This window comes from Tachyglossus aculeatus, chromosome 10 (genome assembly GCF_015852505.1).
Source record: "Tachyglossus aculeatus isolate mTacAcu1 chromosome 10, mTacAcu1.pri, whole genome shotgun sequence".
Lineage (NCBI taxonomy): Eukaryota > Metazoa > Chordata > Mammalia > Monotremata > Tachyglossidae > Tachyglossus > Tachyglossus aculeatus.
Window position 1 is genome coordinate 10,618,183 of NC_052075.1, and position 24,001 is coordinate 10,642,183.

A 24,001-nucleotide genomic window follows, 5' to 3' on the forward strand; every position below is an offset into this window, starting at 1 on the left:
CGGGGCGGGGAGGCGCATGCGCCTAGGGTCGTGGGCGCTGATTGGACCCCGTTCTCTGGCTTCCCCCCTCCACCGCGGGCGAAGGTGGGGGCGGAGTCAGCGCGTGCGCGGCTCCTCCCCTTCCCTGTGTGTGACCCCGCCCACCGCGGGGGAAAGTGGGGGCGGAGTCACAGGGCGGGGCGGCGCATGCGCGGTCCCTCATCTCCGGCTCCTCCCCTCCCTGTGTGTGACTCCACTCTTCCGCGGGCGGAGTCGCAGGGCGGGGGCGGCGCATGCGCGGTCCCTGGTCTCCGGCCCCTCGCCCTCCGCGGGCGCAGGGCGGGGGCGGCGCATGCGCGGTCCCCGTTCTCCGGCCCCTCGCCCTCCGCGGGCGCAGGGCGGGGGCGGCGCATGCGCGGTCCCTGTTCTCCGGCTCCTCCCCTCCCAGTGTATGCTCCCCGTCTACCGCGGGCGCGGGTGGTGGCGGCGCATGCGCGGTCCCTGTTCTCTGGCTCCCGTCCCTGTGTGCGCCCCCGCCCACCGCGGGCGCCGCACCGGCGCATGCGCGGTTCCTGGTCTCTGGCTCCCCTCCCTGGGTGCGGCCCCGCCCACCGCGGGCGCCGGTGGGGGCGGCGCATGCGCGGTTCCTGGTCTCTAGTTCCCCCTCCCTGTGTGCGGCCCCGCCCACCGCGGGCGCAGGTGGGGGCGGCGCATGCGCGGTCCCTGGTCTCCGGCCCCTCGCCTTCCGCGGGCGCAGGGCGGGGGCGGCGCATGCGCGGTCTCTGTTCTCCGGCTCCTCCCCTCCCAGTGTGTGCTCCCCGTCTACCGCGGGCACAGGTGGTGGCGGCGCATGCGCGGTCCCTGTTCTCTGGCTCCCCTCCCTGTGTGCGCCCCCGCCCACCGCGGGCGCCGCACCGGCGCATGCGCGGTTCCTGGTCTCTGGCTCCCCTCCCTGCGTGCGGCCCCGCCCGCCGCGGGCGCAGGTGGGGGCGGCGCATGCGCGGTCCCCGGTCTCTGGCCCCCCCTCCCCGTGTGTGCCCCCGCCCACCGCGGGCGCAGGTGGGGCGGCGCATGCGCGGTCCCTGGTCTGTGGCTCCCCTCCCTGCGCGCGGCCCCGCCCGCCGCGGGCGCAGGTGGGGGCGGCGCACGCGCGGTCCCCGGTCTCTGGCTCCCCTCCCTGCGCGCGCCCCCGCCCACCGCGGGCGCAGGTGGGGGCGGCGCATGCGCGGTCCCCGGTCTCTGGCCCCCCCCCTCCCTGCGCGCGGCCCCGCCCGCCGCGGGCGCAGGTGGGGGCGGCGCATGCGCGGTCCTCGGTCTGTGGCTCCCCTTCCTGCGCGCGGCCCCGCCCGCCGCGGGCGCGGGTGGGGGCGGCGCATGCGCAGTCCCTGGTCTGTGGCTCCCCTCCCTGCGCGCGGCCCCGCCCGCCGCGGGCGCAGGTGGGGGCGGCGCATGCGCGGGCCCGGGCGTCGAGGTGTGAGGCGTGAGGTGAGCGAGGGGCCGCCTCGTCCTCTTCCTCTTCCTCCGTTCGCCCGGTCATGGCGGGCGCGGGTCCGGCCCGCTCCGTCCGCTGAGGGCGGGCATGGCCGAGCCCGGGGGGCCCGGGGGGCCGGGAGAGCGGGAGCCCTTGCTGCGGGGGGCCGGGAGGGACCCCAGGGACACCCCGGGGGGCGCCGTCAGGGTCGGGACCGGACCCGAAGATGGCGATGAGGGACGACAACAACAAGAAGAAGAAGACGACGACGACAGGCTTCCCGAAGGAGACGCCGGGGAGGAGGAGCTGCTGCTGCTACCGCCGCCGGCGCCCGCACCCCCGCTGGTACCCGCAGGTACCGCCTGTAGAGATCTTTCTACAGATTTAGTACTCTATTTTACTTGTACAGATTTAGTTTATTTCTTTTATTCGCTTTATATGTTTGGTTTTGTCGTCCGTCTACCCCCCTTGTAGCCTGCGAGCCCGCTGTCGGGTAGGGGGCCGTCTCTTTGGGCTGCCAACTTGGACTTCCCAAGCGCTTCGTCCAGGCCTCAGCATTCATTCATTCATTCAGTCGTGTTGATTGAGCGCGCGCTTACGGTGTGCGTTCATTCATTCATTCGTTCGTTCAGTCGTATTGATTGAGCGCTTACTGTGTGCGTTCATTCATTCACAGTTTTAGACTGGGAGCCCACTGTTGGGTAGGGCCCGTCTCTGTACGTTGCCAATTTGTACTTCCCAAGCGCTTAGTACAGTGCTCTGCACATAGTAAGCGCTCAATAAATGCGATTGATGATAAGTACGATTGATGATTCATTCGTTCATTCAGCCGTATTGATTGAGCGCTTACTGTGTCCGTTCATTCAATCGGATTGATTGAGCGGTTACCGTGTGCGTTCATTCATTCATTCAGTCGTATTGATTGAGCGCTTACTGTGTGCGTTCATTCATTCAGTCGTATTGATTGATTGAGCGCTTACTGTGTGCATTCATTCATTCAGTCGTATTGATTGAGCGCTTACCGTGTGCGTTCGTTCGTTCACAGTTTTAGACTGGGAGCCCACTGTTGGGTAGGGACCGTCTCTGTATGGTGCCAATTTGTACTTCCCAAGCGCTTAGTACAGTGCTCTGCACATAGTAAGCGCTCAATAAATGCGATTGATGATAAGTACGATTGATGATTCATTCGTTCATTCAGCCGTATTGATTGAGCGCCTACTGTGTACGTTCATTCAGTCGGATTGATTGAGCGGTTACCGTGTGCGTTCATTCATTCATTCAGTCGTATTGATTGAGCGCTTACTGTGTGCCTTCATTCATTCAGTCGTATTGATTGATTGAGCGCTTACTGTGTGCATGCATTCATTCAGTCGTATTGATTGAGCGCTTACCGTGTGCGTTCGTTCGTTCACAGTTTTAGACTGGGAGCCCACTGTTGGGTAGGGACCGTCTCTGTATGTTGCCAGTTTGTACTTCCCAAGCGCTTAGTACAGTGCTCTGTAAGCCCTCAATAAATACGATTGATGATAAATACGATTGATGATTCATTCGTTCATTCAGCCGTATTGATTGAGCGCTTACGGTGTGCGTTCATTCATTCATTCAGTCGTATTGATTGAGCGCTTACTGTGTCCGTTCATTCAATCGGATTGATTGGGCGGTTACCGTGTGCGTTCATTCATTCATTCGGTCGTATTGATTGAGCGCTTACTGTGTGCGTTCATTCATTCATTCAATCGTATTGATTGATTGAGCGCTTACTGTGTGCATTCATTCATTCAGTCGTATTGATTGAGCGCTTACCGTGTGCGTTCGTTCGTTCACAGTTTTAGAGTGGGAGCCCACTGTTGGGTAGGGACCGTCTCTGTACGTTGCCAATTTGTACTTCCCAAGCGCTTAGTACAGTGCTCTGTAAGCGCTCAATAAATGCGATTGATGATAAGTACGATTGATGATTCATTCGTTCATTCAGCCGTATTGATTGAGCGCTTACGGTGTGCGTTCATTCATTCATTCAGTCGTATTGATTGAGCGCTTACTGTGTCCGTTCATTCAATCGTATTGATTGAGCGGTTACTGTGTGCTTTCGTTCATTCATTCATTCAGTCGTATTGATTGAGCGCTTACTGTGTGCCTTCATTCATTCAGTCGTATTGATTGATTGAGCGCTTACTGTGTGCATGCATTCATTCAGTCGTATTGATTGAGCGCTTACCGTGTGCGTTCGTTCGTTCACAGTTTTAGACTGGGAGCCCACTGTTGGGTAGGGACCGTCTCTGTATGGTGCCAATTTGTACTTCCCAAGCGCTTAGTACAGTGCTCTGCACATAGTAAGCGCTCAATAAATACGATTGATGATAAGTACGATTGATGATTCATTCGTTCATTCAGTCGTATTGATTGAGCTCTTAAGGTGTGCGTTCATTCATTCATTCAGTCGTATTGATTGAGCGCTTACTGTGTCCGTTCATTCAATCGGATTGATTGAGCGGTTACCGTGTGCGTTCATTCATTCATTCGGTCGTATTGATTGAGCGCTTACTGTGTGCGTTCATTCATTCATTCAATCGTATTGATTGAGCGCTTACTGTGTGCATTCATTCATTCATTCATTAGAGAAGCAGCGTGGCTCAGTGGAAAGAGCACGGGCTTTGGAGTCAGAGGTCAGGGGTTCGTATCCCGACTCCGCCACGTCTGCTGTGTGACCTTGGGCAAGTCACTTAACTTCTCTGAGCCTCAGTTACCTCGTCTGTAAAATGGGGATTATGACTGTGAGCCCCACGTGGGACAACCTGATTCACTTTGTATCCCCCCAAGCGCTTAGAACAGTGCTTTGCACATAGTAAGCGCTTAACAAATACCAACATTATTATTATTATTATTATTATTATTCAGTGTATTGATTGAGCGCTTACCGTGTGCGTTCGTTCGTTCACAGTTTTAGACTGGGAGCCCACTGTTGGGTAGGGACCGTCTCTGTATGTTGCCAATTTGTACTTCCCAAGCGCTTAGTACAGTGCTCTGTAAGCGCTCAATAAATGCGATTGATGATAAATACGATTGGTGATGCATTCGTTCATTCAGTCGTATTGATTGAGCGCTTACGGTGTGCGTTCATTCATTCATTCCGTCGTATTGATTGAGCGCTTACTGTGTCCGTTCATTCAGTCGGATTGATTGAGCGGTTACCGTGTGCGTTCATTCAGTCATTCAGTCGTATTGATTGAGCGCTTACTGTGTGCGTTCATTCATTCATTCAATCGTATTGATTGATTGAGCGCTTACTGTGTGCATTCATTCATTCAGTCGTATTGATTGAGTGCTTACCGTGTGCGTTCGTTCGTTCACAGTTTTAGACTGGGAGCCCACCGTTGCGTAGGGACCGTCTCTGTACGTTGCCAATTTGTACTTCCCAAACGCTTAGTACAGTGCTCTGCACATAGTAAGCGCTCAATAAATACGATTGATGATAAGTACGATTGATGATTCATTCGTTCATTCAGCCGTATTGATTGAGCGCTTACGGTGTGCGTGCATTCATTCATTCAGTCGTATTGATTGAGCGCTTACTGTGTCCGTTCATTCAATCGGATTGATTGGGCGGTTACCGTGTGTGTTCATTCATTCATTCAGTCGTATTGATTGAGCGCTTACTGTGTGCATTCAATCAATCAATCAATCAAGCAATCGTATTGAGCGCTTACTGTGTGCAGAGCACTGTACTAGGCGCTTGGGAAGTACAAGTTGGCAACATATAGAGACAGTCCCTACTCAACAGTGGGCTCACAGCCCTTCAAAGCCCTACTGAGAGCTCACCTCCTCCAGGAGGCCTTCCCAGACTGAGCCCCCTCCTTCCTCTCCCCCTCCTTCCTCTCCCCCTCCTTCCTCTCCCCCTCCTTCCTCTCCCCCTCCTTCCTCTCCCCCTCCTTCCTCTCCCCCTCCTTCCTCTCCCCATCCCCCCTCCTTACCTCCTTCCCCTCCCCACGGCACCTGTATATATGTATATATGTTTGTATGTATTTATTACTTTATTTTATTTGTACATATTCTATTTATTTTATTTATTTTGTTAATATGTTTTGTTTTGGTCTCTGTCTCCCCCTTCTAGACTGTGAGCCCGCTGTTGGATAGGGACCGTCTCTAGATGTTGCCAACTTGGACTTCCCAAGCGCTTAGTACAGTGCTGTGCACACAGTAAGCGCTCAAGCAATACGATTGAATGTATTCATTCATTCGTTCTTCATTCAATCGTATTGATTGAGCGCTTACTGTGTGCAGAGCAGCCTGTACTTCCCAAGCGCCTAGTACAGTGCTCTGCATTCACTCATTCAGTCATATGCAGAGAAGTAGCATGGCTCAATGGAAAAAGCACGGGCTTGGGAGTCAGTCAGAGGTCATGGGTTCAAATCCCAGCTCCACCAATCGTCAGCGGTGTGACCTTGGGCAAGTCACTTAGGTTCTCTGTGCCTCAGTTCCCTCATCTGTAAAATGGGGATGAAGACTGTGAGCCCTACGTGGGGCAACCTGATCACCTTGTATCCCCCACCTCCAGTGCTTAGAACAGTGTACTGCACATACTAAGCGCTTAACAAATGCCATCATCATTATTATTATCATTATTACTTCCCAAGCGCTTAGTATAGTGCTCTGCATTCATTCATTCAGTCTTATTTATTGAGCGCTTGCTCTGTGCATTCGTTCATTCAATCGTATTTATTGAGCGCTTTCGGTGTGCAGAGCAACTTGTGCTTCCTAAGCGCTTAGTACAGTGCTCTGCATTCATTCATTCACTCAATTGTATTTATTGAGCGCTTACTGTGTGCATTCATTCATTCATTCAGTTGTATTTATTGAGCGCTGACTGTGTGCAGAGCACTGTACTAAGCGCTTGGGAAGTCTAAGTTGGCAACATAGAGAGAAAGGTCCCTACCTAACAGCGGGCTCAAAGTCTAGAATACAGTAAACGCTCAATAAATACGGTTGAATGAATGAATGAATACCGAGCAGGCCCGTTGCTGTCGGTCGTCATTCATTCATTCAATCGTATTTATTGAGCGCTTACTGTGTGCAGAGCACTGGCCCTCGCGCCCTTGGGTGCCCCCTCCCTCCCTCGGGGCCCGGGGCAGCCGTTGGGCACTGCCCGCGGCCCCCCCACTCCGACCCCCCCGGCCCGCTCCCCTTTGCCCCCGTCGGGGGGGAGGGCGTGGTGACTGGAGCCCCGGACCCGCAGGTGGGCCATCATAATAACGGCATTTAATAATAATAATAATAATAATGGCATTTATGAAGTGCTTACTATGTGCAGAGCAGTGTGCTAACCGCTGGGGAGGTTACAGGGGGTTCGGGTGGCCCCACGGGGGTGCTCACAGTCTTCATCCCCATTTTACAGATGAGGTAACTGAGGCCCAGAGAAGTGAAGTGACTTGCCCAAAGTCACACAGCTGCCAGTTGGCGGAGTTGGAATTTGAATCCTTGACCTCTGACTCCCAAGCCCGGGCTCTTTCCACTGGGCCACGCTGCTTGTGTAGCCGAGCCTCCCCTGGGCCTTCGGCCTCCCCCAACCCCCGAAAAGGGGCGGACCCTGGAAACCAGTGGAAAGAGCCCGGGCTTTGGAGTCAGAGATCATGGATTCAAGTCCCGGCTCCGCCACTTGTCAGCTGGGTGACTTTGGGCAAGTCACTTCTCTGTGCCTCAGTTCCCTCATCTGTAAAATGGGGATTAGCGATAATAATAATAATGGCATTTGTTAAACGCATACTATGTGCCCAGCACTGTTCTAAATGCTGGGGAGGAAACAAGGTGATCAGGTTGTCCCACGGGAGGCTCACAGTCTTCATCCCCATTTTCCAGATGAGGGAACTGATGCCCAGAGAAGTGAAGTGACTTGCCCAAAGTCACACAGCTGACAGTTGGCGGAGCCAGGATTAGAGCCCATGACCTCTGACTCCAAAGCCCGTGCTCTTTCCACTGAGCCACGCTGCTTCTGTGAGCCTCTCGTGGGACAACCTGATCGCTTTGTAACCTCCCCAGCGCTTAGAACAGTGCTTTGCACATAGTAAGCTCTTAATAAATGCCATCATCATCATCAAACCAGCTCCCCGCATTCATTCATTCAGTAGTATTTATTGAGCGCTTACCAGGTGCAGAGCACCAGACTAAGCGCTTGGGAAGTACAAGTCAGCAACAGATCCCAAACTGAGCCCCCTCCTTCCTCTCTCCCGCCCCATCCCCTCCAACCCTACCTCCTACCCCTCCCCACAACACCTGTATATATGTTTGTAAAGATTTATTACTCTATTTTACTTGTACAGATTTACTAGATTTACTATTCTATTTATTTTATTTTGTTAATTTTTTTTGTTTTGTTGTCTGTCTCCCCCTTCTAGACTGTGAGCCCGTTGTTGGGTAGGGACCGTCTCTATACGTTGCCAACTTGCACTTCCCAAGCACTTAGTACAGTGCTCTGCACGCAGTAAGCGCTCAGTAAATAAAATTGAGTGAATGAATAAATGAATGAACAGGCTTACAGTCTAGGCAACACGGCCACCCAGGGCACGAAGCCCACCATTTTAACTGAGGCCTCCGGGAAGAAAAGCAGTGTGGCTCAGTGGAAATAGCCCGGGCTTGGGAGTCGGAGGTTGTGGGTTCTAATCCCGGCTCTGCCTCTGGTCAGCTGGGGTACTTTGGGCAAGTCACTTCCCTGGGCCTCAGTTCCCTCATCTAAAATGGGGATACAGAGGGTGAGCCCCACGTGGGGCAACCTGATGAACTTGTATCCCCCAAGCACTTAGAACAGTGCTTGGCACATAGTAAGCACTAAACAGATACCATTATTATTAAGACAAATGGGGCCAAGCGCTGAGCGATGCCTTGAGGCAGATAATAAGAATAATAATCATCGTATTTGTTAAGCGCTTACTCCGTGCCCAGCACTGTTCTAAGCACTGGGGGACATACAGGGTCATTAGGTTGTCCCACGTGGGGCTCATAGTCTTCATGAGCTTTTGTCCCACCTAAATCAGCAGTTCTTGAGCACCTCATTCATTGGTGACCGTTGTACTTTTTTTGAACATCAAGGAATTAGTGTTCCACTTAAAAACATTTATTTTTCTAATGTAGTGATAGGAGGGAACCTGGAACTGGTATGGTGCTTTGGGAAAACATTTGAGTTTTAGAGTTAATGTTTTACGCTCCACCCGTGGCACAGGACTGAAAATTTAAAACTTACCGAATCCAACATCTCGAGTTCAAAGCCCGGCTAGCAAGGGGAAAGGCGAGAAGAAGGATTACCGAAAAGGAGAAGTACAAGAAGGCAAAGAGGGGCTAAAAGATAATGCAGCAGGGAATATAAAATGATTCTAAACCCATATGGGCCTGAAAGATTCCAACGCCAATGTTCTCACTGCTTGATATACAGCCTGGATGTGGCATAACTTTGGCAATAAGCGAGGGAGGGCCAGAGAACTTAAACCCCCTCTTCTCTTGTGCCCAGAACACTGGGCCAGAACTGCCAGTTGACATGACAACTTCTTTCCCCTGCCCGTACTGAATTTGGGGGGAGCCCTGGCTTGAATCCCCTGATTCTTGCATCAGGTGGGTGTAGCCTAGGTTATATAGCAGTTTCACAAAGGCATGAATATCCATGTCAGCAAATCATGCATGTAACTCTTGTTTTAGGAGTTGATCATTCACCCAATCCACCTAGTATTTTTTAAGGGCCTGCTCAGTGCAAAGCACTATACTAAGCTCTTGGAAGAGTATGATAGAATGCAATACAAGAATAAGAAGTAATTTGGCCCTCAAGGAGTGTACAGTCTAGGAGGGGAATTGTAATTTTAATTTAATCCTATTTTAACAGGTTCCCCAAAGCATCTGATAAACTTGGACAGTTTTAATTGGTATACTTTAAGAAAATCCTAAACTGGTTTTTTTTGAGTGGGGAGGTGCATTATGGTGCATCTTCAATTTAAATTGAACAGTTGCAGTCACTCAAGTAGACAGATGGTAAAAATCTGACAGATACGTTGACCCATTTAAATCTCTAAAAATGAACATATTGAGCTATGTTCCTTTTAGTGTCCATCATATTTGTGAACATGGAGTGGTAATGTGGAATAATAATATTTTGACCATAAAATGTCAGTTATCTTATTTGTAGGCCTCACGCCATCTCTGCCGCACCCTCACCCCAACTACATTTTTTGCATGGTTTTTCTATCTATAAAGAGATGAAACGACTTGCCAGCGAGTGACTGGTAGAACAGGCATTGGGACATAGTGTTTTCCCCAGGACTCAGTTGGGCCATTTTGTTGAGCTTTGCTGCTTTTACATCAGTGGATTCTGGAGCTGTGTCCCCATTTATTTCTCTAAAAGAGAAAATTGGTTGCCATATCTCCCAGATAGTGTATGAGTGTGTTGAGCCAGACAAGCTGGAAAAAGAAACTAGCCTGCCTGGTTGATCAGAACTGGGGCTGAGACTGGCCAACTTTGATAGCCCATTTTCCTGGGCACGGAAAAATGACCATTTGAAGCTGAAATGGCTGTTGGAAGGGAGAGAGCTTGGTAACGGCTTGCGGACGATTGTTCCAGCAATGAGGGCAGCTAAGGAGAAAGTTTGAAGTTGTAAGTGGGCTCTGAAAGAGGCGAGTAAGGAGAAGGAAATCAGGGAAGAGAGGTAGAGTCTGAACTTCCCTCTGAAGGACTTTAAAGTAAAGGGTAAGGATCCATGTAAAGTCCTATGTAGAACGATGCCGAGGTAGTAATGAAAGTGGTAAAACTTAATTTGCAAAATTAGGTTAAAAGAATAATCTTTTCTGACTCTCCCGTCTACCTTACTGTGCCTCCTTCAGTGAGAACTTTAGTGTGAAAAGCAAAGTTCAAAGCCTTTTTTTACATTCACATGTCAAATATGTTAGGTGGGTAGCACATCTGATTTCAAAGCTGATACCAAATTTTATCTGAAAATTTGTTCAAGGAACTAAGGCAAGAAAGTTGCTTTTTTAGGATAATGTATTTCTTTACACTTCAACTAAATTTAGAATTGCCTGTGTTTCATGTGGCAAAAGAAATCCCGTGCGGGCATTAAATATAAAGTATTTTTGCAGTTGAGGTGAAGGCTAATGCCAGGAGTAAGCGATTAATTCTAGAATAGTTAATATCAATGCCTCTTGAGAATACTAGTCAGAAAATAAGGTGAGAGAGAGAGGAAGGAGGGTCAGCCAGGCCTGTTTGTGGTGGGTGGAGAAGTTTTATGGGAGAAGACAAAGATGTCAGGAAGCATCACAGTGCCTTAGATATAAGTGACAGTGACCAAAATTTAGTAAATTGGAGAAGTTATTTGGAGGAAAAAAAGCCAACAAAAAACTGGTTTAAAGTTTAAGCTGGAAATGCTGCCCAAGCTATTTTTCTGTGCTTCTGCCCCCAAACCCCAATCCCCATTGAACCTCCAGATCAAGGGCCTCCTTGCCTTCTGCGTTCCATGGTTTTGATTTAGAAATATCTGATGCGGTAGAGTGTATGTACTCTGATTTGGTTGTTTCATGCAGTACATTGTGTAGGAACTGCAGAGATGAACATATTCTTGGAAGATCCAGAATTTGCTGAAATTATTCTAAGGGCAGAACAAGCAATTGATGGTGGAGTCTTTCCGGAAAGAATATCTCAAGGGTCAAGTGGGAGTTACTTTGTTAAAGATCCCAAAGGGGTGAGTACTTTCTTGACATACGGAATATCACATTGCCTCTGGGGGTTTTTTTTACATTTCTTTTGGGCAAGTTTAATCAACACTAAAATTGTATCCTTGTGTCAAAATGCCTGTGACCCTAAATAGTGTTTCCCTATTAACTTTTTTTGCTCATGGGAGATGTTTTTCCACTGTACCTGTCCCATCCCTTTTAATACAGAAATTCAGGCAGTTCTTAAATATATTTATTTGGTTATTTGGTTAGCATCTCTCTATCTTATATCACTTTAAAATGGGTTGAGTAGTCATTTGTGCTATTTTACCATGTCACCGAAAAGCAGTTAAGGAAGGGCCCGTATAATATAAATGGCAATGTACTGAGTGCTGTACAAAGTAAGTTGTTATGATCCCTGATCTCTTAGTATTTATAGTCTGTATAGTAAAGAGGAACCACTTCGTCTTAAAAGCACTTTGTCGCCAAAGTGTCGATCTTTTTAAATTAATGGCATGTGATTATAGTGGCTGCATAGCCCCAAAGATTTTAACGTTCTTTAAATTAGATATCTAGCCTGTCTTATACCATTCCCATATTACTGCCCATTTGGAGGGGTCAGAGCAAGCCATGGATACAATTAATCTGATCATTGAAATCTTACAGGGGGAGGGAGAAATAAATTGGGCCCCTTCCTCCAGGTAACTTAGAGTAGCGTCACCAATTCGTGGGCAGCACGCTGGAGGTTTGGCACCTTTGGCTCAGGTGCCAGCTCTGTGGATTCGTGCAGTCGTCCTCGGGCTGAAGCCTCTGGGGCCCTGCCCTGTCACCCACAGCTTTCCCCCTCTGCTTGGATCATCATCATCATCAGTCGTATTTATTGAGCGCTTACTGTGTGCAGAGCACTGTACTAAGCGCTTGGGAAGTACAAGTTGGCAACATATAGAGACAGTCCCTACCCAACAGTGGGCTCACAGTCTAAAAGGGGGAGAGAGAGAACAAAAGGCTCCACAGGCCTCAGACTCCAGAGCAGCCGAGGCACCAACTAAGAAGCTCTGAAGGTAGGGAAAACCATGAGGTTCTACAACATAGCTAGGCGCTGGCATTCCGTCAGTAGTATTTATTGAGCACCTACTGTGTGCAGAGCACTCTACTTAAAGGTTTGGAGAATACAGTTCAACTGAGTTGGTCACATGTTCCTTGTCCACAAGGTGCTTACAGTCTAGAGGTAGGTGTTAGAATAAGTAAATACAATTGACCCAGCCTGTCCCTTTCCTCCCCTTCCCTTGGAAATAACCTGGAAAGAAAAAAAAATGGCCCCGATGTGCAATATAACAATAAGTAGATATATTCCCTGCCCATAACGAGCTTCCATCGGGCAATACGACGGGGTCCATCAGCACGGGGCATGGCTCAAAGGTTTCTGCCTGTCGGATGTATTCATGACTAATCCTTGACCCCACAACTGAAATGATGCATTCCTCCTGGTAATGTCTGCATTAATAATGTTAAAGCAGCAGTTGTGTATGCAGTTGGTAAACTGCGAGTGAAGAATGGTGGGTCATTAAACAATTTCGACAGAAGTGCCTCGGAGCAAGTCTTTCATTCCCAGACACTTAGAGAAATTAGGTTGAAATTAGATTGGGACTTGTGTCGAGACTCTTATTGTGCGGTTGCTGTGTCACTGTCTGAAAATCCGCTGACTTCTTGACTTCTTGAGCTCCTGTCACTTAACTTCTGAGAAATTCTCAGCAGCTAAGTTGTTCTGCGAAAGTTGTAGGCAAAATGGGTCGCCACCATATAAATCTTCCCAACATATACTCACCATCATTCTGCCTGCCAGGAACCACAAAGAAATTGCATTTCCATACATCTGGTAGTAAGAGAGGTAATGAGCTCACAATAAATGTTAACAGCAAGAGGACTATTGTATAGGCTAAGAAGAGCTAGGTGGCAGGAGATTTATTTCTTTAAAGCCACCTGTGTCCGATGGCTTTTCAAAACTCCCTTCTCCAGGCTTCATTGTATCAAGGTTACCCAGTTCTCACAACAGTGTTCAGACATGGAAATAAACAATTCTGGAACCAGTAAAGGGGGAGATGGGAGGCAACCGCTCTCTCTCTCGTAGTGGGCTTCCGTAACTACTTTTCTCACTGAGCACCCTAAACGAGACTGTGTTCCCCCAGAGAATTATATTGAGAAAATTATTGACAATTGGGTTTTTTTGGCCTAGAGGGCTTTAGTGTAGAGAAGAAAAACTGGAGGACAGGGGAAAGCGTCTGTTTACTTTGTGCCAGCTCCCTGAAAGTTTGTTGGCTTTGGAATTAGTTCCAGGTGAATTGGAGTAAATCGTGGAACTGGTTTTGTCATGGGGATCCTAGAATCACAGATCTGAAATGAACCCTCTGATTGAATTTCCAGAAAGATCCATAAGATTACCGATTCTCGGTTAAGCCTGGATAAATGAGAAAGGAAACCCACATTTTTACATGGTGGAAGAGCAGTATATTTGTCTTTCAGTTATTCTGTCTAATGGGAATACTCTTTGCCAAAAGTTGGCAACAAGTTACTTCTTAGAGAATTTCAAGGTAAGGTTAGATGGCTTCTTGGTTGGGATGGTGTCGCAGTTTTCTTTTCTTTAAGAAGCAGATTAACAAGGGTGAATGCCTAAAGCCTTTTGATTCTAGAACTGTCTGGCTAATTTTGTCTCTTCTGAGGGGCAAAACAGAGGCTACAGTAATGCCCAAGGTTTTTTTTATGGTTTTTGTTAATCACTTACTATGTGCCAGGCACTGTACTAAGTGCTGGGGTAGATGCAAGTTAATCAGATAGGGCACAGTCCATGTCCCAAATGGGGCTCACAGTCTTAATCCCCATTTTACAGATGAGGTAACTGAGGCACAGAGAAGTAAATCGACTTGCCCAAGGACACACTGTTGCTAAGTGGTGGATTCAGGATTAGAACCCAGGTCCTACCCACTAGAACCCACAGTGTTCTACCCACTAGGGCATTGCTTCTCAAGTAATGTGGCCTTACTTTTTTCTACAGCAGATGTTTCCACCAAACTAAAAGCAGGTAAATGCAGTCATGGAGAGTGTGGGCAAACATAAAAGAAAAGCCATTTGGGTAGTCCACAGTTGGGCATCCTTCAGATTATACCATAACAATCTATATATTTGGCTGTGGGAGACATAGCTTCAGATAAACTAACTTATGAATTGACACAACCTTTCTATCTTTATTACTAGAATCTTAGTGTGAATACCATGTTCACACCAATAGCTGTTAAAATTCTACAGAGCAGTGTGCCTTTGTATCTTCGTGTCTCTTTGGAGGTTACAAGTCTGATTTTTCAAGAACTACAAATAAGCAAGAATGCACAAGTTTAGTGCTGAATGTACACCTCTGGAAACGGCTGCTAAAATTCCCATGGATATTATCCAATTGGTCTTTTGCAGGCGGTTGAATGTGCTGTAAAATTAGCATCAAAATACAGTATGTTCAGAACCCTTTTATTGTTAATAGGGGAGCCTCCTAACATTCGTGTTTAGCTTCACTTTTCTGATTTCACAAAAATCCCTGGTGGTGGAATCGCCATTCACCTGGTCCTCTTAAAAATTGGGAAGGGATATCCCTGTTCTTCATTCTGTACCAGTCATGTTCCCGCTGGGGCATGGAGGGCAGTAAGTAAATAGATGGGCAGGGGGGCAGCACACTCTGAAATCTGTGTGTGGCTAAACCGGGACTACAACCCAGGTGTCCTAAGTCCCAGAGCTCTTTCCACTGGATCCTCAGTCCTTATAGAGAACCTTCCCGTCCTTAAAACTGCGGAGTCCTTCTTCCTCCCTCTTCTGCAAAGCCAGGCAAATGATTCATTTGTATCGACTCCAGGACCCAAAACAGTGCTTGACACACAGTAAGCCTTTAACAAATACATAAAAGAAAGTCAAATAAATGAAAAACAAAACAAAACCCTCTTTCTGGTGCTCTGCACATAGTAAGCGCTCAATAAATACGATTGATGATGATGATGATGATGATTCAGAAGGAATGAGTAACAGGCAAACAGAATGACCGAAGGAGTCCCCTCTTCAACAAATCTCTTAAGGGAGGGAAAGGAGAAAGCCTCAGAACCACAGAGAGATGAGTAGAATGTGCATGAATAATAGCCTATGTAAGTGTATTTTTCCATTTCAAAGCATCAAATTTCAGAGGCTAACCTTGAGCCAGATGGTTTTTTACCTGGGTGTATGAGTCCTTACTCAGCTGGTGGTTTTGAAGAATGAGGAGGCATGATCCAGAGGAAGAAGAATGGATTTTATCCCTCCTCTTCAGCCCTTCTGTACACCTAAGCATTTGGGTACTCATAACCTGCCTCAGCACTTAACGTTTTAAGACTTTATCACCTCCTCTTCCTAACTTGTCATTTATTGTTGTGTCTTTCTTCCCCGCTAGACTCCTTGAGGGTAGGGGTTCGTGTCTCGTGATTCTGTTGATGATGATGATGATGATGATGATGATGATGGCATTTGTTAAGCGCTTACCATGTGCAAAGCACTATTCTAAGCACTGGAAAGGATGCAAGGTGATCAAGTTGTCCCACATGGGGCTCACAGTCTTAATCCCCATTTTACAGATGAGGTAACTGAGGCACAGAGAAGTTGAGTGACTTGCCCAAAGTCACACAGCTGACAATTGGCGGATCTGGGATTTGAACCCATGACCTCTGACTCCCAAGCCCATGCTCTTTCCAGTGAGCCACGCTGTTTCTCTGTTGTACTCACACAACTGCCTTATACAGTGCTCTGCAAGTAGATGCTTAATATGTCCTTTTGATGGATTTGAAATATTAAGACTGTTTGTCTCACCTCCAACCCCTCACCCAAATTCTTCTTCTGGCCTGGAACTCCCTCCCCCTTTATATTCCACAGACCACCCCTCTCCCCACCTTCAAAGCCTTATTAAAGCCACATCTCCTACAAGAGACCTTCCCTGACCAAGCCCTCATTTCCTCTACTCCCTCTCCCTCCTGTGTCACCCTTGCACTTTGGATTTGTACCCTTTATTCACCGTACCCTCAGCCCCACAACCCTTAGGTACATATCCATAATTTATTTTAATGTCAGTCTCCCCACTACAGGCAGCCTTGTGGGCAGGGAACATGTCTACCAACTCTGTTAAAATGAATTCTCCCTAGTGCTTAGTACAGTGCTCTGCATACAGTAAGTGTTCAATAAATATGATGATTGATTTATCAAAGCCTAATATACCTCACCCTTGCCTTTTTTTCTCCTCAGAAAATTATTGGAGTGTTTAAGCCAAAATCTGAAGAGCCTTATGGTCACCTGAACCCCAAATGGACCAAATATTTTCATAAAGTCTGCTGCCCATGCTGTTTTGGCCGAGGCTGCCTTGTTCCTAATCAGGGATACCTTTCCGAGGCCGGTGCCTCTCTTGTGGATGACAAACTCGGTCTGGGAGTTGTCCCTAAAACTAAGGTAAATGGAAATAGATGCACCGCATGAAGTCCCCTGTGGGAATTAGCCTGCCGGGCTACTTTTGCAGCAGACTAGGGGTGAGGGAGGAAGAGAATGGGAAATGGGAGGAGAAATAAAAATATCCTCACATTGTCTAAAACTTGTGTTAAGGGCTTAGGGAGCTCTGGGAGTTATGATGAGTGAAGGTTCTTGGGACCAAGCTTCTGAAGGATGGTCTGCATGAATGAGGCCTGAAAGGAAATGGGTGATTTGACTCTGTAAGGAAAAGCAGAGGTCTGAAGATTTGGGGAAAAGTAAAGAAGCTGACAGTGGGGGTATGAGTGAAAGGAGTATGAGGGCTCTTTGGAAGTCTAGTAGCCTAAGCCTTTCATTATTATGATGATGATGATGATGCATAAAGTGAATAGCTGCACACTGACTGGTTTTGGCCCTTTTTTTAACTGAGGGTTACTGGCTCACTTTACACATCAGAACAATAAATTGGTGACCTCTTTATTTTAATCTGACAGGTACGAAAAATATTTTAGGGTCAGACGTGAAGTAATCATCACACTGGGAAATAAAATGTGTCACGATGCTCAAAGGGGATCCCAGAAAGTTATCAGTGGCTAAACTGGTTTCTTGTAAGAAACAATCGTGGCCCTGTTGTTCAGGGATAAATACAACCTGTAAGAATGATCATTAAGTTGAAACTTTGGATTTTTAAATCTATATTCGCAATTTCCCAGTAGAACATTTAATTTTTGTTAAAATATTTTAAGAATGAACATACTTTTAAGTTTGCAAAACTAATTTTTCCTTTTCTACACTGACAGTTATTTTGTAAGCCATTAATTTTGACTCACCTGCTGGTTTTGCTCTCTGCCTACTTTTTCTTTATGTGCTTGCTCTTTTTCACTTTGAGTGCCTTCAAAATGTTCCCTGCCTATATCTTTCTTTCCAAAATCATTCCCATATACTCCTCTGTGCTCAAGGGTTTTGTTCCACTGATTTTTTTTTTACCCCCACTCAGTATTGTGGAATTACTCTTATGTGTCCTTCAACAAAGATCTGTCTTCCAGTTATCAGCAAACTGAATTCTTACTATTTAACAATCTCCTGGTTATTTTATTTTCCTTTTAGAGTCCTTTGGTGAAGGTCTCCTGTGGCATGATATGCCACATATGCAGTGCTCTGAGATATCTTGATTTATATTTGTAGAAATATTCAGTTTTATGATGGAGAATAATAATGGCTTTTTTATGGTACTTGTTAAGCACTTTGTGCCAAGCGCTGGGCTAGATTCAAGGTAATCAGGTTCGGCACATTCTCTGTCCCACGTGGGGCTCACAGTCTAAGTAGGAGGGAGTAGGATTTAATCCCCATTTTACAGGTGAGGTGACTGAGGTGCAGAGAAATTATTGATTTACCCAAGATAACACAGCAGGCACTAGAACCCGGGTCCTTTGACTCCCAGGCATGTGCTCTTTCCACTAGGTGAAGCTTCTTCTCTGTGTCTTTAGCTCTGTTCTTATTTGTGTATTTCCAGATCGTCTGGCTTGTCAGTGAAACATTCAACTATAGTGCAATAGATCGTGCCAAATCAAGAGGCAAAAAATATGCTTTAGAAAAAGTGCCAACAGTGGGTAGAAAATTTCATCGAATAGGACTGCCTCCTAAGGTAAAGTTGTCGTATGAAAGGGCTGTGTATGACCTGGGCCCTGAGGCCTCTTTCTATAAGGGAATAACCCAAATGAGATGTGGGTTTGGTCTGGAGCCTAATGAATGGTTTTGGAACACAGATGCCTTCACAAGAATGAAAATGCTTTAAATCACTTTGTCCCAATTAATGTTATCTGAATTTCAAGTAGTTTGTGGTTTCAATTCAATAATACACTGAAAAGCATGTTTTATATTTCATTTAACCCTATCTGAAACAATTATAATAATCACATAAATCACAACTCCTCCATGAGACCTTTCCAGACTAAGCCTATTATTTCTCCTGCCCACCTTCCCCTCTGTATTGACTGTGCACTTCGCTATGTACTCCATGAACACTTTCGTACTCACCCTATGTAAATATTCTTATGCTGTACTAATATCTCTGTATATAATCTCTTTTAATGTCTCTCTCCCCCCGTAGACTGTAAGCTTCTTGTGGGCAGCCATCACATCAACCAACTCTGTTGTGTTTTACCTTCCCAGGCACTTAGTACTGCCCTCTGCCCAGAGTAGGCATTCAGTAAATACCACTGATTGATATACTGAAGCTTGAATTAGCTAAACAATAGTAAAACTCCATTTTTTTGTGGTTGTTTTGTTTATGGTATTTGTTAAGCACTTACTGCTTCAATAACTTGATTCTTTTCAGGGACTACATTTATAGGTTACTTAATGTAAAACTACAGAGCAAATATGAATTTTGTTTTTCCAGTTGTCTTAAAGTAACTGGTGTCCTGTTTAAAAGTTTGATCATGTGACTGGGCTCCTGAGGTCCACTTTTGAGTGCTCAGTGTTCTTTATGCAGTTTAAGAAAAATAACTTAATTGTTTGTGCCTGACTGAATAGAGCTTATGTAAATTAAAGTTCATTGTTCTGTTTTTCTGTTAACATTGTTGCTGTCCAGCATATAAAGCAATCTTAGATTCATTACCTTTTCTCTCTAAATATTATAAAATTGCAGGTTGGCTCCTTCCAGATGTTTGTAGAAGGTTATAAGGAGGCTGATTACTGGCTTAGAAAATTTGAAGCCGATCCTTTACCTGAAAATACCAGGAAACAACTTCAGTCGCAGTTTGAGAGATTGGTTGTCTTGGATTATATCACCAGAAATACTGGTACCGTATCAGTCTCCTAACACCCACTAATAAGAATGTTGTCTGCGATGTTTTTGGCATGTTAACTTAATGTCTCTCAGGTACCGATCACTGTCTTAGGTCATAGTTCGTACATTGATAGTTCAAACCTAAATAAATGCGATCTTTTGCTGAAATTAAGCGAGTTAATCTATCGGTCCAAACAATGAAGTAATAGACTTCTTATTTTGAATTAAAAGACAGGGGCAATGATAACTGGTTAGTCCGTTATGAGAAACAAAGTGATGGGAGCCACTTTTCTGACAAGGTAAGAAAACAGGCAGGTTTGTTTGTCAGTTTCTATAATGTCTGCGAGTGCCTCTTTGGCTTGACCCACGCCTAGTTCTTCCTCCACTCTCAGGCATTCTTCCGCCTTTCTTTAGCCTCGTTTCCCGCCTGACGTAGTTTCCCTCTTTTCTGGAACCTCACTTTTTTTCTTCCTAGATCTCGTTATTCCTTCCCTTCTGTCTTCCCCTGGGCACCCTCCCGACCCCCCGTTCTATTCTAGAAGGGGAAGCTAGCTCAGACTGCTCCTTGGGGAGCTGGGATTTCTCCCACCCCAGCCCCATTTCAGTGGACTGGAATGACTGGCCAGCTCTGTTTAACAATCATTTCTGTTGGGAATTAGACCATTATTTGAAATATGCTGAGGTCCAGGGTACCTTATCTGTGACTCATTACTGTACTCAGTTGAACTGATTAATACTTTTGACACGAGTCTCTGAGCCGTTACCTAGCCAGTTTCTGTTCGCTCACCAATTTCAAGGTAATTATGGCAATAACATAAATAACCATTATGTAACACGTAATGTATAAGACTGCTTTTCACTGGTGTTTTATTTGGAAAAGCTCATAGAACGACCTTACAAGTTTTAAGCAATTTTGGTGGTTCCCGGAGTTTTCTTTTTTCATTGTTTTTTTTTTGTTTTTAATTTAACCTGCCCCCTCGCCCCACCTCCCCACCAGATGACCATCAGATTCCTCTCCCTCCTTCATCTGAAGGAATAAAAATCCACTTGGGACTCTAGTATATTCAGATCTTCAGAGTGGAAACCCAGCCTGATCTAATGTTAATTATTGCAAAGTGAAGTATTTGAAAGGACTCAGTGAGGGTCTTCTTGTGAAACCGTTTTGTTCTTCCCTAGGACGAAGAGTGGATGGGTAGTAAAGAATCGCTTATTAAAATTGCTGCAATTGATAATGGTCTAGCATTTCCTTTTAAACATCCAGATGAGTGGAGAGCGTGTAAGTATTTTGTGGCTATTCCTAATATCGGTCGTTCACTCCTTCCCCAAAGGGCAGAGCGCTAAATGGGGGTGGAAGGGGCTGAGAGGAAGAGTCAGTGGAAGGAGACACCTCATTTCAGTGTCCTGCTCCTGTGCTCAATGATGAGAGCCAAAAAATGAGGGAGACTGGGGCCGGGGCACCTCTCCCCTGCCTTGCCATCTCATCCACAGTCACCTGGGCGATGGTGGCTTTGAAGTCTTCACTGCAAGGCCGGCCAGAGCACTCACTGTAGCTCCTTATAAAAAAGTTCTTCAAATACAAGTGCCCTAGGTCAGATGAAGCATAAACCCTAACCCTACCCCCAAATCATCGTTCCCTGCCCCCCTCCATCTAGTATTTTCAGAGTTGTCCTCAGCCCTGGGAAAACAAGTGGGCGGCAGCTTCCAAGGCAGTGCCACCTGACACTTTTCCAGGACCCAAACCACAGCACCCGTGCAGATCCAAATCCCCAGGGCTACTTGCTCAATCAACCTTGAAAAACCTCTCATTGCCACAGGGAAGCAACTACTGGTAAAGCTGTAAGTTGTTTCCTTTGTTCAGTTAGCTGCTGCAGCCGTGACCTCTAAATGTGGATGCGGGTATGACATGCAGCACAATTAGGGTCCATTCCCTAGAAATGTTAGTTATTTGATCTGTGGCTAACCCAAACCACAGAGCTGAAATCCCAGTTGAAGGGCGGGGCTGCATTGTACGTCCTACTTCAGGGAATCCTCTTCTCCTTTCTCACCCCCCTCGCCTGGCTGGGAGAAAGTAGAATGGTTCAGTGGAGAAGGGAGGCAGAGCAGTGTAGTGCCAGGGGGGCTTGCCCTTGAAGGGTGCCCAGTTCCATGGCTTGGACCACCCGGGAGAAAGCTATTCCAGTTTTGTTTTTTGTCCCCGTCCTCAGAACTTTCACTGGCCCTATCCCCACCAGCAAACCCTCTCTACTTCCTCCTGCTCTATTCCCTGAGAAAGCACAATAGATACGTGCTGGAACCAAGCCTTCTCAGAGTCTGTTATTGAACACCAGATTCCTGTTAAACCAGTTATGGATTATATAACGGGTCATTTAGAATGAGTCTCCAAGCCATTGGCATCCTGTGGGTGAGCGGAAGGGAGAGGTGGCCGGGGCCGAGACTGCAGAAGTGGCACCGAGTTCATTTGCAGAGGCAAAGAAGTGTTGCCAGTGTCTCTGACCTGTAGCTAAAAATAGCTAAGCCCTTCCCTGATGTTGTGCAGCTGTAAACTAAGCTGCAGGCCCAGAGAGGGACCTGGTTATTTTTAGACAGGACACACCCCGAAAACACCCGTGGTGTTTCTCCAAGTACGCACGTCAGACTCGGCAGCATTACATTATCCTCCTGTCAACCCTTCCTTCCAGTTAGGAAATGAATCCTGAACTATACTAAGTGCAGCTAGAGGGACAGACTTGCAGGGGCCTAGTAGCTGTCATTTCCAGCTCATAATCTTCCTTCCTTTAAATCGAGGAAAGAAGAAACGCTCCCTAAAAGCATATGTCCCTCCCCTTCTCCCCCTTCTCCAGGTTAAGAACAAAAATTGTGGGTTTTTTTCCTCATTAGATCCATTTCACTGGGCTTGGCTTTCTCAAGCAAAAGTTCCCTTTTCTGAAGAAACCAGAGACCTTATCCTGCCACGAATCTCTGACATGAACTTTGTACAGGATCTCTGTGAAGATCTTTATGAACTTTTTAAGGTGAGCAGGTTTTGAAATACAGCTAGTCACGTTTTATTTACTTTTAAGATTTCACTCATTTGTATTTTTGAGTGCTCTTATACTACCTTAAGGAAAACATTGACCTATTAAGAATAGGACTTTGATTATTTCTGTTTGTTATTAAAAATAATAATAGTATGTAAGCACTTACCATTTGCCAGGTCCTGGGATAGATTCAAGATTATTAGATCAGACGCAGTCCTTTGCCTCCCATAGGACTTACAGTCTATCTTGTCCCTATTTTACAGATGAAGAAACAGGCCTGGAGAGTTTGTGACTTACCCCAGGTCACTCAGTAGACCAAGAGCAGACCTGGGACTAAAACGTGGGTCTCCTGACTCTTAGTTCCTGTCCCCCAGGCCGTGGATTTCTTATTTTAGGTGCATATCAAAATGTTTAATATATTTAAAAACTAAATACAGTCAGTCCTCTAACACGGTAATTGTGTCCTTAGCTTCATTTTGAGGATTTTTTTTAACTCCTCATGGCTTGATCAATCAGTCAATCAGTGGTATTTTTTGGGTGCCTCCTGTGTGCTGAGCACCGTACCAAAGGTTTGGGAAGTATTAAAGAGTTGGTAGGCATGTTCCCTGCCCTCAGGGAGTTTATAATCCAGTAGGATCATGACTGATACTACTCAGATCCACACAGCCATGTCATTTACATTGGATCAGGCTGTGTCCAGACAGATTTCCCCTGTTCAAAGATCATTCCGTAGTTCTTCAGTAGTGTCCTTTATTTGGTTGTATTTTACAATACTTTCATTGAGCGGCTGGATCTTTTGAATGGTGTGTTGAAACCAAAATACATCGGTTACTTCAATTTAAAGAAGTACTAATAATGATGGTATTTGTTAAGCGCTTACTATGTGCCAAGCACTGTTCTAAGCGCTGGGGTAGATACGGGGTAATCGGGTTGTCCCATGTAGGGCTCACACTTTTAATCCCCATTTTACCGGTGAGGTAACTGAGGCACAGAGAAGTTGTGACATGCCCAAGGTCACACAGCAGACAAGTGGCGGAGCTGGGATTAGAACTCGTGGCCTCTGACTCCCAAGCCCGTGCTCTTTCCACTAGGCCACATTGTTTCAAATTCAGCTTCATCAGTTAAATACCTTGTGGGTGAATTAATTTAGATAAACCATGAAATCTTTGCCAGAGGAAGGCTTTTCTGCTTTTCTGAAAAGTAGCTCTTTTTCATCACAGTACTTCACAGAAATATTTGTCTCTAAGATTTTAATGTTAAGATCTCATAATTCCCTTTTCCCTCTTAAAGACCGATAAAGGATTTGACAAGGCTACCTTCGAAAATCAGATGTCTGTGATGAGAGGGCAGGTACGTTTGCTTCTTATAATTTTAAGACGGGCACGTCTTAACACAGTGCTTAAGGTCAATGTTGTGTCATTTTTTGATTCCTTGTCATCTGCATGCCTGTGGTGGCTTAAAAAAAAACACATAGCTCATAAGACTCCGGGGTCGGTGAGAGGTGAGCATCTAGTGCACATTATTGGAGAATTAGTAAGGAGGAAGTACTGCTGG

General features: G+C 46.4%; 1 protein-coding gene across 2 annotated transcripts in view; it reads left to right on the forward strand.

Moving 5' to 3' along the window:
* The first annotated feature begins 1,473 nt into the window (after window positions 1–1,473).
* PI4K2B (phosphatidylinositol 4-kinase type 2 beta) overlaps window positions 1,474–24,001 on the forward strand; it is a 29,718-nt gene continuing 7,190 nt past the window's right edge. The window contains exons 1-9 of one of the 2 annotated variants that reach the window (XM_038752363.1): window positions 1,474–1,805; window positions 10,997–11,154; window positions 16,424–16,624; window positions 18,153–18,284; window positions 19,290–19,443; window positions 19,662–19,729; window positions 20,607–20,706; window positions 22,308–22,441; window positions 23,738–23,797. In XM_038752363.1, coding sequence (XP_038608291.1) covers window positions 1,559–1,805; window positions 10,997–11,154; window positions 16,424–16,624; window positions 18,153–18,284; window positions 19,290–19,443; window positions 19,662–19,729; window positions 20,607–20,706; window positions 22,308–22,441; window positions 23,738–23,797 — 1,254 coding nt within the window. In that variant the 5' untranslated portion in view covers window positions 1,474–1,558. Of the gene's footprint in view, window positions 1,806–6,608; window positions 6,681–10,996; window positions 11,155–16,423; window positions 16,625–18,152; window positions 18,285–19,289; window positions 19,444–19,661; window positions 19,730–20,606; window positions 20,707–22,307; window positions 22,442–23,737; window positions 23,798–24,001 lie in introns of those variants that run through there. The other variant, XM_038752364.1, reaches the window with a different exon arrangement.